Source organism: Branchiostoma lanceolatum, chromosome 3 (genome assembly GCF_035083965.1).
Source record: "Branchiostoma lanceolatum isolate klBraLanc5 chromosome 3, klBraLanc5.hap2, whole genome shotgun sequence".
NCBI lineage: Eukaryota > Metazoa > Chordata > Leptocardii > Amphioxiformes > Branchiostomatidae > Branchiostoma > Branchiostoma lanceolatum.
In genome coordinates this window covers 21,907,807-21,921,991 of record NC_089724.1, presented here as the reverse complement: position 1 = coordinate 21,921,991, position 14,185 = coordinate 21,907,807, and the positions used below count along the sequence as shown (strand labels likewise).

General features: G+C 42.6%; 1 protein-coding gene across 3 annotated transcripts in view; it reads left to right on the top strand.

Moving 5' to 3' along the window:
* The first annotated feature begins 6,236 nt into the window (after window positions 1-6,236).
* LOC136431040 (kin of IRRE-like protein 1) overlaps window positions 6,237-14,185 on the top strand; it is a 34,907-nt gene continuing 26,958 nt past the window's right edge. For all 3 annotated transcript variants that reach the window (XM_066422233.1, XM_066422231.1, XM_066422232.1), the window contains exon 1: window positions 6,237-6,492. In XM_066422233.1, the coding sequence (XP_066278330.1) occupies window positions 6,423-6,492 (70 nt within the window). In that variant the 5' untranslated portion in view covers window positions 6,237-6,422. The remainder of the gene's footprint in view (window positions 6,493-14,185) is intronic.

Below are 14,185 nucleotides of genomic sequence, written 5' to 3'. Positions count from 1 at the left end.
GTTCGCCATTTCAAAAATGTGGATACTATTGGTGGGCCTATATTTTGTAACCTAATTGTGGAAAGTCACACTTTACAGAAAGTTATGTCAGATACGATGACGCAACATAGAAATTATATCATATGCATAAAAATTTTCTATACACAGTGGGCTGTCATGTTGATTCATAATGATTCTTGCTCAGGACCATTGTCGTAAAGCGCGGCTTGTTCCTAGCTGATACCAAATGTGGCCGTTTTGTTTCCGGCTTGTGCAGTTTGTTTAACTTATCTGTAAGCATGAACGCTCACATACAGGAATGCCCATATATAGCAAGATGAGGCGACGAACTGTCTGAAAACGCAGATTTATGAACCGTATCAAACACGGTACACAGCGAGCCATATCGCGATGGAGACAGCTGATAACAATGATTTACCTGCAAATCTCGAAAGACAAATTTACATATGGGTCACAAGCCACATTTCACGAGCATTTTAGAAATCTCCCATTAGAAGACCATCGTGTCTGTATCTCCGAACTGCAACACTAGACATGAAGATATGTTTGTGATATGAAGCCAATCGTAACCCAGGTTTTGTGTCAGACAGTTGGTTAGACGATTCTTATCATAAAGAGCCGTGCGTCATTTGAGCCATGCCATGTTCCAGCTATAATTACCCGGTGGCAAATGCTTTATGTCTTTTATTTCTCCACATAGCCACGGGCGAACATAAAGCATCTTTTATGGAAGTAGTGGCTACTTAAAGTTTTGCCGAAGGCGAAACGCGGAGATGGTGACAGTGAAGCTAAATAAACTTGTTTCGACTAATTTTCTCTTGCAAAAACAAATATCAACAAAATTTGCATCATTTTGCACTATAGCAATCTAAGCCGAACTAAGACATGTGGGTGTTTACAATAACCTTTAAACGTCCACAGCTTAGGATGTTCTGGTCCTACTTTATGATCTCACTCTACAGATTTTTTTCATAACAGAGTCCGCCTAAATACCTACACGCCTATATGGGGGCAACCGTCTGCTTTGAGAGACGTGGTCATGCAGTCGGAGGAAACCTGCGGCACTCGCTGCATCAATTCGTACAGATTTCCCCTATCCAACGGGATTCAGTTCAATTAAATGGAGTACATTTTAATAAACGTGCCTCCCTATCAAATATGCATCTCATACAAGACTCAATTTTACGCCCCAAGAAAACAGCGTAATATCAAGATGGAAACAAGCAATGGGATGTTCCGTTTTGCCGATCTTGTGTGCCAAACTAAAACGTTTTCTTTAATTTCATCGCACAGCACGTTAGCATAATTATTGATGCAACTGTTCACTATAGCCTATTTATAGCAGTCGCGGGGACAATTATCGCGTTTATAGAATCACTGAAGCTGGTATCTACTAAACACTATTTTAATAGCAGTCGAGCTAGCAATTACAGTATCACCGAAGTTGTTATTCACTGCATGAAACATGTAGTATGGGGTCTGTCCCTCTGGCGGTGTAAACTAACTTGTTCTGATTTGTATGAAAGAATTTGCATGTTTGGGTCAGGAGAGAGCCTGGTGAAGGGTCGCGGTGTCACATCTACATACCTACTCTGGTGACCTTTCCATGCATGGAAGCTGACCTTCTGATAGAACTGCTCACGTCGGTTCTATTATTCATCCAAGGAAATTAATCATTTATGTTTCTATCATGTAATCAACACCATACACTTATTACTTTGGCCAGCCGATCTATATTCATGTTACGTATCATCTAGTATTTCATTCCAATGCTGCACGGTTTAGTAATTCTGTATTCAAACCCATTTCTGGACCAAGCAACATTATATCTGTCTTGTTGAGCAACTCGTTCCTTCAACAACATCGATTAAGAACAATAGCTCCGGAAGATGATAAGTAAGTTTGAATTTCATGATTAAACCATAAATGATTATCAACGTCACCAAAGCAAACGTCACGAAACCTTCCTCTTTACTCATGCAATCAAAGCAGTGGCTGCAGAGCTCTTTGGTGGAAGGGTGTTATTGCCGTAGGAGAGGAAGTCGAATGGGTTTAAATTGTCAAACCTGGCATATATTGTTACACAGAGTGGCTGAAACCTTGGACAGACAAGAGGTGCCGTGAAAAACAACACACAGCATGAGAGACGTGAATAATACAAAACAAGTCGAATTCCTATACATCTGCTTGAACGTTCGGATTACGTCCACAATAAGCAGAATCCACCTCCATCCCTGTTCATTGTAATCTCATAATCCTCTGTGAGCGGGGAGTCAGCTTACTATCGAACAATCAATCATCCTTGATTAGGTAAATTAGATTAACCTCATCCACACGACTACCACGACATTCCAGGACTGACAGTACCCGAATGACAGATGGACACGGCACGGTCCAGTTCCACACCGCCAGCCCCTGCGGTAACCACGGGCAACCGCACGTATCAGTTTTCACTGCTGTATGCTCCATCGCCTCGGAGGGAAATGCAAGAGGCAAATCAGGACATCGTTAGTAGCTTCAGTGATCATTGTTATAATGCATGTATGGTGATCGTGTCTAATATAAATGCTAAAGATGAATTCACTTTCTGTTCTGTACCGTTTCATGAAATCATGTATGGTGACTGTATTTAGCCTAATTCACAGAGCATGATTGTACGCCGGTAAAAATCGATCGACCGGAACACATAAATAAACAAATAAAATAACCTGCCTAAAAGTTGGTGTGTATGGGGTGGTTACATTGAAATCCAAAGGGATAGTTTTAGGACCGGTCTATACACGCTTAAGATGATGCTCAAATATCGAACATTTCCATTCACGAGTCAACTGGGAATCTCAATTGGCCATTGGCAGATTTTCTGCATCGCGTCAATTGTTAACGTTTGACTACATCGAGCTTTCCTATACTTATATGGGACTCATGTTTCAAACACGCCATAATGTTTTATTACGTTCACCAAGAAGGTTATGTTTATCTAAACCGCTGAAATCAATGTACCATACACAGGATATAGGTCACTGCTGGAAATTGAGCTATTGAATGTCAATTCTGCAATATCTGCAATACTCAAGATCCATTACTTATTGATAAAGTGTCTGGCTCATTTAAAACAATGAAGAGTAAAATATGAATACTTGGTGTAAACCAGCAACTCTGTTGCTGCTTGTACTTAAAGCCGTTAACATGTCAGTGCAGTTTTCTATCTGGTATAAACACATCTGCTCTTACGTTACAGAACATCGTGCAGAGTACTTTCACTTAGTCAAAGTAGATCAGATAAAGCTCAGACAATATCTCTGCTTCTATCAATAAGGATGTAAAGTTCTGTAAATAAGCAAAGGCGTCCCTGGTCTGTTCACTCAAATGATGATAATGTTAAGAGACATCGGGTCTGCAGATATTACTTCAAAGTGGTCAAACGCGACCCATACAGCATTATTTTTACACCAGAGAATGCACTCCAGTTAATCACCCACTCATGCGCTGATTGCAACTTCTTTGTGGTTTCATACGTAGGAAAGGGGAAACACTTCATGGAAGAGTCGACAGCAAGCAACTATACCACTGTAACAAAACTGAAACCTTATTCGGACATTGCCTAACAATAAATGGCGAATATTGCTACTACGACGTCATTCATTTTAAGGCTGATATCTAGTTTCAACCGACGCCGAGATTGCTGCAGACTTGATGACGGTAGTTATTCCCGATTCACGCCCTCATGGCGCCGCATTGTTTCTCCCACTTCCTGTCACATCGTGAAGACAACAGCGTATATTTCAGTGTGATGGTCGCCTGCTGGGTCTGTGTAGTGATCTGGTTAAGATGTTTGTCATGTCCTGGCAAATCCCAGGTCCTTTATCTTATTGCCCTACCTATAACGACCCTCTGTATGGAAGCGCGACCTATGAGGGGTGTCCTCAATGGACCTCCCAGCAGCCTGTCTCTGTTATAACAACGGGCACATAAAGGATGTTCCTCATCGGACATCTATGTAGTTTTCGTTCTGAACAGGCACAGGACCTTCAGGGAAAGCTCCTCACCTGATCTTCTACAAGAGGTCAAGAGACATTACTGCGCAGTTGGTAGGTCTAATTCATTTCAGAAATGCCATCAAGCATGTTCAGTTCTCCAGAATGTCCTGCAGGACTAACAAATTAATCTGATTGAATCACGGATTGGTTCCGTGCATTGCAATCCCCTTCCTGTAACAAACGTACATTACTCCACATGGCACGTCCCCTACAGAGGCAGACAAGGTCAAAGAAACAGTTACATATGTACATATCGGTGCGTGGGTAATAGAAATGACTGAGAATCGAATCAAACCTTTTTTTGAATCAAAGATCGAATGTACGTTTGAACATTGGACGACATAAGCATAGTGTAGAACTGAACAGTGTGAAATAAGTGAAGATGATGACCGTAACTGACAATGATATTACCGTATACAAGAAACAAAATCGATCGCCGGTTGAACACTTGAGACGACTTCTCTATTCTTTCTTTTTCCTTTCTATCTCATTGCAGCCACTGGGCCTTACGTGTATTTGCACAGACACAGACAAAAAAGATTTTATCTGAATCCTTAATAGAAGCTTGAGATGGTCATTAACCTTTCATGTGTCCCGAAGGCACATTTTCAATTGCCAACTAAGCCAGGGTACAGAACATGGTGTTTCGCAAGTAAGCTTTCAATGCAATGTTGTAGTAAAGAACGTGCCACGGGACTGCGGGACCACTGATAGTAACATTCCATCTTCTTCAGAAAAGCGTTGAGTTGTGACTTTGAGCGTCATCTTCCGGGCGTGAAGTCTATCAAACTGGTTCAAGTACGGGACCGAGATGATAACGGCGGAGCCAAATGTCGTGTCTGTGCTTTCTATGTGCCTGCTTGTAAAGGACTCCAGAGTCAGCGGTGGGAACATTGACACTTACTTTGCCTATGTACAGAAGAGTCCGCTAACGTGAGAAACAGTCTTGTTATGTTTACGAGCGGGGATATGAGATTTCCAAGGGAATGTAGACACCTCCGAATCAGATACAGATCAATCACAACAACAAAAGCGCACCCTATATGACAGATAAAGCTTATAGGCATTGGATGTCAGAAATAAGAAACGTGATGGAAATATGAAATATTCACTAAAGCTCAGAATGTGTACACATGTGTCATACTGAGACACACGTATGATACCAGTTTGAAGCTTCTGTATGCTTTAAAACGGGCAATAATTTCCATACGCTGGTGGATCTATATGGACTCTTTCCATATCCCTGTAGACTCTTACCTATAATCTGGCACAAGTTCCCTACGGCAGTTCTTCACGCTGGGCGGAAGCATATCTTGTAAGCGCTTCTACCCTTCAATACGGAATCACAAGGGATGTCAAGAAACGTCGGTCTCTCATTCAGTTCATGGGGAAGGTGACGCTGGTGATTCATGCCCGTCCAGACATCCTAATTCACTAGCTTTGTATCTTCTCTTAACGTCTCTTATTTCTGTACGAGTTTTAGTGGCGTGCATCCTGCCTCAGATAACGCTATTGGCTTGTACATATTCCACATATTGCAGGGATTTTGGTCGGAGTACAATTCCCACCAACAGAAATGGCTTCGACAGTATTTTATTGTCAGTTCAATGTCAATGATGAAATATTCTACTTTAGACCTGTCACATATGACTTAGATTATGGACAGCAACCGACTTAAGACGTACCTTCCGACAAATTAGGATTGACAGTTATTTGGCAATTTTTGCAGACGCTTTGTGCTTTTGAAACTGACACTAATCAGTTACTTTATGGTAAACAAAACGACGAGAAGAAATATATTAATGACTTTGTGCTATGAGGTGACTGAAAATGTTTCCAATATCAAGGTTTGACAGGCCTGCCAAGCAGTCACACGCGAGCTCCATGCAGACAGACGTCGCTCACTTGCGTATGTGAAGATAAAACAGACGATATCAGCTGGGAATAAAAGCGTGAAAAGCACTTTCGCACTTCTTGTCCTTTGAGAAGCCACTCTGAGATAAGCCACTGGCGACGTGTACAATGAATAAGGATGATGCTATCGCGCAACGGGTATCGATCGCCAAGAGAGCCGACGAGAGCCGTCAAAGATACCACCCCCATATGTGAATGGTATCTTCCAGACTCTGCCTTACGTTGTATAATTGAAGGACGACACCAAAAAAAATGTGGGGGTTTCAGGTTGTACCGAGATGTAATCACCCGTGCAGGACGCGCTGGTGGTCCGATAGCACATACGCAAACAGTTCGGTCTCGTGCAGGATCTGGGCGGGAGCTTTCCAGACCTCCGGCGCTTCCGTTTACAAGCTGAGACCACTTAGTCAGCTCCTGTGGACGGTTTCATGCGGGAATTTCTTGAAGACTGGGAACAACGTCAAGGACAATATGCCCGTTGCTACGGATCTGGTTGTCTCCGCCGTTTTCTGGGTACTGGCGCTGTCTGTGGTGCTGAAAGGTACGGTGTTCTGTTTACATGTTGAAGTCGCCGCGTGCAGGCGCAAACGCTGTTACAAGCTCTTTGTCAACTTGCTTATACGTATCTAGCATATCAAGGCAAACTATCAAGACAGAGCGCAGTAGAAATACTGCAAATCTTCAACCAGTAAAGCATGTCATCTTTCCACTACCGCTACATTTACGGAATATTCTTGTGAATAAAAGCAGGATAGAGTCATGTTGCTTTATACTCGTTGAATATTCAGTGAACTGGTAGCCCTAAACTTAACATTCATCAATTTGTATGGTTAAAGAATATGTCAACAACATATGTCATGGTACTGTTATGGGGAGATTTTAGGCTTACGCTCTGTTTATTTAACGTATGGGCTCCGTGCCTGCAGCCGACTAGAGAAACCGCGTGGTTAAAATGACTAGTGGTTCAGTTAATCCAACCGAAGACCCTGATCAAACGGTCCCGTTTCCCCCTCCCGTCTGGCAATCCGTTTTGCATATGGCTAATAAATAGAACGATATCAAACGATCGATATGAAGAAATAAGATACTTGGGAGCGGGGCGCGGCGTACCGCTCTCTGAACTATGCTCCTGGCGATGTTAATTCAATCAACTGATTTATGTACCATTGGTGGTTGATATTTTGTACTCAAAGTATTGATTGCTTTTGGGGTGTATGTTGGACGGAGTTGACCTGAGGGCCGTGGTATTACACTAACAAAACTACCCGCTAACTTCGGTTCAACGTGCATTTATCTTGATTCCCGACATCTCGATACTTGCGTGGCCGGAAAACGCAGAAAACGATAAATGTTTGATGGAGAAGGACATGGAGATACAATCTGACCTACAAATGAAGGTGAACATGCGGCGTTGGGGTTATTTCTATTCCTGGAAATTCCATCCGGGTCTATTCAAAGCGGTTTGATTAAAAACATTGCCAACGTATAGATAAGAGTTTAGTTCATTCACATTTCTTAATCGCAATACCAATGTACAAACGTACATGCTAGATGTCATGAATCACTGATGACCACATCGTTCTATTCGTTATGACTTTCGGATACTTAACACGTGTACGTGTATGCAGCTGCATATATATGTATCGTTATCAACGTACTAATTATAGATCTAATATTGCAATGTAAATCTTTTTTTGGTTAAATTGTGTTTTTCTGGTCGTCGTCATTTGCACGTTATACCCTTCCTTTTCTTTTATGTTTCATTTTCTTTTATGTATAACACAATGTTCTATCTATGATTCATTTCTTTTTATTATAAATAGATCGGTCAAGTGTTGTACAAAGAAACAGATGGTAGATCTTTCCACCAAAAGAAGGCAACCTTAAGACACGTTGACACATCGCTGTGACGATTGTGAAATCATTACTCTTGATACGCTGAACTGCTATTGTCTATTCCCCCATAATACACTTGCTCCAGCCCCTTTCCAAATCTCGCTTTACAGGTTTTAATTGAAAACGTCCCGGGCGACAAGGATGGATGTGTCCAGTTCAATGTAGACTGATAAGCACATCGCGAGCAGAAAGTCGTTGTACCGATACACTGTCCACATGTACATGTTACAAGCTTAGAATTCTACAACGTTGCAGTAGCTGTTTCAATGACCTTGTCAATGGAAACGACCAATCAGCAGCTTGCTGCTTGTATGTGCTGTTTCAATGCACTGTTCGATGCGCGTTATGTTTTCTCAAAGACAATATACATTTTCTTCTGATAGGACGCGATCACTAAAATCTGATCATGAATGCAAAATAACTAGAATGTCGCAGGTATGGTTAACTGATTAAAAGAGAGCAAGTCGGCTAGTGAGAGCTAGCTATATAAGTCAATGAACAATGCAACACTATATGTACCGAGGTACCTAGGTACCTTCCATTCCAAGAAGAGGTTTTTAACTGCGAAGGCAGCAATAGATCACAATCAGTCACTGCCGTTTACGCTAACATCAGTAGATTATTCCATTAAGATGTTCCCTACTTTACATCAAAGCGCTTTATCTAATGTTCGTAATCCAGGTTAATCCCACCAGACCCTCCGCCGCGTCCATCTGTCTTGCGCGGAGGAATGTACGACCCTTATTAGACTTACCTCTCGGCCACCTGCAAGGCTGATGAAGACATACGCGACCCAGTCAAGGAGTAAATGACGATCTGCGCCCTTGGAAATTAGGGGCGGGCACAACGGCGATTGCTGGGGCTTTGTTTTATGACAGGGCAATTCCTTTCAAGCCACTTCAAACAAGGCAGCTGCCCTGAACTAATACCGGGGACACCAATTCCTTCTACCTCATGACCCTGATGTCCAAGTTTCTTCCTCGCGTGTACTTGTCGTGTACCCAATGTATACTACATTCACGAGAGCAGGTACTAGGTATTGCTTCTCCCACGGCCAAAATGGTGTACAATCCGAGACGCGTGTGTTGTCAACTCAATAAAAGAAGTCCCACACTAGGGTCAACAGGAAGTTCATGGCTCCATCATACAAATCGCATCACTAGGACTGTGGCCATATTTCGTACAATAATGCTGGCACGATGGCAACAGTTTGTACATTTTGCGATTTTAGTAAAAACTACAAGCTATTTGTTTCTGACGTATTCAAATAATTCAAAAGACTTTCTGCAAGATAGGGTACAAAACGTCAACAGTTGCCATGTAACTGCACTGTGCAAAAACACTTCCCAAGCTAGAAGGGCCATTATAGCATCATTTCATGAAACTGTCCGGAATGTAGAATAATGCAGACCGCTCCAGCCTCAGATGACCATGTTTCTGGGAATAACATCCCGCAAAACGTTCTCGCAGGAATTTTCCAATACCTCCTGATGATCTATAGACGTTCGTTGTACAGTTTGTTAACCCAGAATTACTTATAATGGTCGTTCTATCCGTTCAGTGCAAAATAAATCCCCCGGAACGCTTATTTTGGGAAAACAATTTTACTAGCAATGAGTGCAGGGTCCACATGGATTGATCCATCTGAATTAAATCAATTCCGAGGTCTTTCGCTTGAAAAATGGCGCTTTGCAAGGGGGACGCATTACTGAAATGAGTTTCGCTGCGGCGTAGCTTGATGTTTTCAGAATGTAATAAGAAGGTTAATGGCAAAAATAGTATCTGTATTGTGGCTACGTGATGAATACCCAGGCTGTGTGAAGTATGCACACTCTGTTTCACACACGATGGGTCGTCTGCTCCGCGCGCTAGGCAGATTCAGCCACACTCCGCTGACTGGGAGATGGTGGATGAACAAGTTCGTTTTGACCTTTGCAAAGGCTGCACATTCACAGAAATACAAAACTCCCCACGAATCACAGAAGATGACTAACACAAAGTATCAAGATACGACTACAACTCTTCTGAGGAAAGACGCAGACTCCAACAAACTACAGGACCATGCAGCTACACGCTCAGGGCATAGAACTATGAATCATGATGTTGTTCAGCAGCAGATCCAATTAAAAACGTAATTCGACATTGAGTCCAGAGACCAAAAACTCAGGACCCATACTCCATACGGCGTAGTCGTCTCAAACTTTCCCCGATTGAACAGTCCTAGCGCTCAGCAAGGAGGTAACTTTCTGTGAGAAATTAGGCCAGCGGAATGCGGATCACGAAGTATCGATTCTATGAGCACATCTAAATTGGTCAAATAAATCCCATGGCCATATGGGAAGCATTCGCAGGGGTTGGCCGTGTAGCTTGACCATTTAAAACTTTTGACCGCTATGTTAATATGTCAAATCTTACACAAAAGCTCCGTCCCATCTGCGTATTTAGAACAGACAGATCCGACCAGTTCCCAGGTCGGTACCTTGTGTCTGATGAAATGTACAAATATGTATTGAACTATACAGATCATAGAAAAATACCTTCGAGTATAAGTATACGGGTTTATTATCAATTCCACTACCGAGAGATTATACAGAAAATGTTGACCATACGTAAAACTCTCTGCGGACTTCGATGGACATTTGGTCGCTACGACGTCCATGGATCGTGATCAGAGCATAGGAAGGCCAATAGAGATGTCCACATCCCAGTATCAACATAATCCCCGCTGGTCCGGGGATCGGGTCCCATTTGCAGCCGCAGTAATTGGAATCAGGCAGAGACCTTCCCATCCCATTGGGAGCTAAAGTGAATGAAATGGACCGGAAAAGTTAATTTCACGGATATGGTGACGGGGCGGTGTGTGTGTCTCTGTGCCCTTTGCCGACCCCGAGGTAGGGGTTAGTTATGCTGCCAACTCATAGAAACATCAAAAACGATATATACATGCAAATTAATTCATATGCTACCACAGCTGGGTATTCACCATGAATATTGATAAAGGTATGTTGACATTGACGGACTACAAATGTGACCCTGGTTTCTGTTAAGCGCAACAAGGGGTTGGGGCTTCGTTAATTCCAAGAGTCAAAAAACGTTTCTCCTCCCAGATCAACTAACAAACATCATTACAGCAATTCCATAACAAGAAGGAGAAGTGTTATTAAGTCAACAAAATATCTTAGGAGTTGAAATTGATAAAATGGACCATACGCTTTTACACAAGTGATGAAGACTCTTTTGACAACGATATAAACAATAGGGCAGACTGATCACGCCTTTCAATCTTTCTACCTTTTGGCCGTATTTGCGTCAAGTTCAGTTTGTAAAATTTAATTCGGCAATGGAAGGGGGTGATTGAGCTGATAAATCTTGGCGTCCTCGTAGACAACTTATCTCAGTACAAAGAAGGCTTTGGGAGTAGAAATTTTGACGTAAGACATAAGGTCTAATCTTCATCCTTGCCTAGCGCCTCAAGACTTACACCTCGGACTGTGCATTTGTTGGCGGGTGCTGCACTGCTACAGAACACACAGAGCGGCTGCCCTGATACTCCAGGTTATGTGCAATAAAGACCTGTAGGAGACTGTTCGCCCCTGGAGGGTTTGTCGTTACTATCCCGTCATTAACCCTGCCTGACCCGGGCACATCCCACACCATATGGCACTCCTTCCGACTAAGGGAAGACCGGTCTTTTCACAAACAGTCGAGAGATGGCGGATTTCAGCACCCATCTTTTCTTTTAAAAAATGGCGGGCATATACGACATACCTCATTTGATGACCAAGAGAGTGTTTTCTCTTCCAAAGAAACTCCTTTACTGTCAATAAAGACCATTCAAGCTACTAGTAAGCTCATGAAAATCAGATAGAAACAGTCGCACTAGAAGAGGAGTCTTGATAAGAAAGAAAATTTATTTGAGGCATACATAGCTTTAATATAATAGAAAATAAAGTGAATGAACATACGAGGGTGAATATATCAATGAAGATGAAAAATGAATTGACTCTGCTTTTCGAAATGATAAAAGATGACAGAAAAGGCTAGGCATTAAAGTTGTAATGAGATTGGGTCTTTTCATTTTGCAGTAAGACACGCCCTTTAATCTTTCAAATTGAATGGCCTTCAGGCTATTTTGTACGCACACGACGCCAGATGAGATGATTCCACGCCGCGGTACACTTTATCATTACACGCGGAGCCGGCGATCTCTGCTGGAATGAAACTAACATAGTGTGAGATGTGACTCTCTGTGGAGCGTTAAATATCACCGGCTTCTGCAGCGCACTTACCTGCTTTGTGGCCATCCCTATAGAACCTGGAAAATATGTTTTCTGGAAGCCGTTAAAACACACTTTGTAGAATCCGTTTGGTGACACGTTCAGAAATGATATGGCAGCAAATCAAGAATTTTGTTGTGAACAAATGCCTCTCTATTTTCAAGAAGTGATATTCAGGCCTATATGTCGAGTTACGTGTGCATATCACTAATATTATTTTGGATAAAAATAACAATAGATTCATTGCTAAGCTTTGTTTTTAATCTTATCAAATCACATCAGATCCAAATGTTACCTTTTTAAACCTGGTCGTGTCCTTTGATCTCACATGACACATAAGTGTCAAACAACGTCATTGGTTAGCATTTCCGGTGTTCGGAAAGTCAATGTCTCAAAAGCTACGCTATGCACACAAGCATATGATAGTCATTACGTAAACAACAATATATTACCACCGAATATAAAGAGTCATCAGAACACAACACGGACAGACACAAATGGTCTATCAACAGCACAATAAGCTATGCATGGTTTGGTCAGTTCTTAGCTGAAGTATGTTGACGTTACTCCTGAGTACCGAACTCTGTTCGTCACAGAGACCAGCATACCGTCACTCGCTGCCCATCACCCACCATGTACCCCACTTCCAATCTACTCCATGCGGCGGGCCAAACGCCCCCAAGGACAAAACGAGCGGACGCATGTATAACTGTCAAATGTTTTACGTCTTCCCGGTCGTTCTTATTTTCGGACGTGGCGATCCGTGTCCCAACACGGCCTCTGTGGACTTCTGTGAACCGGTGGTCCTTGCGAAGACGGATTGTTCTTTAAGTCGGAATATAGATGGGAAAATCGCCGAAAGAGCCCAAACGAGAAAAGATGCGATTAAACACACGGATTAGGCACGCTTCCATCAGGAGTATGACAGACCATCAGCTCGCTGTCGGAAGGAGCAGATGACTGAGGTCATTCTTAAAGCTTAGCTTCTGTCTGCTCACAATGATGCGCCAGTGACGAATGGTTCCGTTACTTCTAATAAAAGAGTTAATTATCTCGCGGCAGTCTATCACAGGCATGAGCGATGAGATGCAATAGTAAAGACTCCTGCATTTATCTCATCGAACTGGATTTTGGCTGTAGGCATATGAGATATGCCTACAGGGGATATATGAGATATGCCTACGGAAACCCGCGGCAGAAAGCAGCGTATGCTTTGATCGAGAGCGGTGCTTTTCAATTTGCAACCTCTATATTACATCTGTGTATAAAGAACCAGTTCAAAGAAATTGGAACAGTTTTCAGCTAATAGGCTGTGTTTCTTCTAAAACGCAGGAAGTAAGAGATTGCCACTCGCGAACAGAGATGGATCACCGACAGTATGATACTTGTCAAAGTAAGGAAGCGGTATCAACGGAAGGACATATGAAGAACATCATATGAACACCCCATGACGACATCATATACACTCCAATACCCTCGTATCCCCATTGCGCTCTTCAGGCATCATCAGGAAAATATGCAATGGTCATTGTCTCCTTCCCCTGCCGCTCCAGTCATCAACATGACATCTTCAATGACATGAGATGCACGTAATATGTCGAGATGGTACCTTACTGTCGTAAATGTTCGTACCGCATCCCTTTGTATAGGCACAGAAGCACCGACGAAGCTACAGTTGAGGATGTAGCGAGATTTATACCAGATTCCCAAAGAGACAACAAAACTTGGAACATGCATCGAAAGGACCTGGTTCCTTGGTCTCTACAGCACAGTGCAGTTAGCAATCCTGATGTGTAATCTGAACCCATGCCGGTAATGCCAACCGACGGGGCGTGTAATAAGGGATCAGCATGTCAGGTCCCATACAGTCGTGGCGGGTTGATGGCAGTTACGGCAATGTCCAGGGACAGGGTATTGAAGTGTATAGTAAGAAAACCTGACCATGAACATGGTAACATCAAGTAAGCTGTGCTCAAATTGATGTCAAGGCTAGGTCAAGGTCAAACGAAATATCTTCATCAGAGGATTATTTTTAAAGTCCTGTGTGTATTCAAAAAGGGG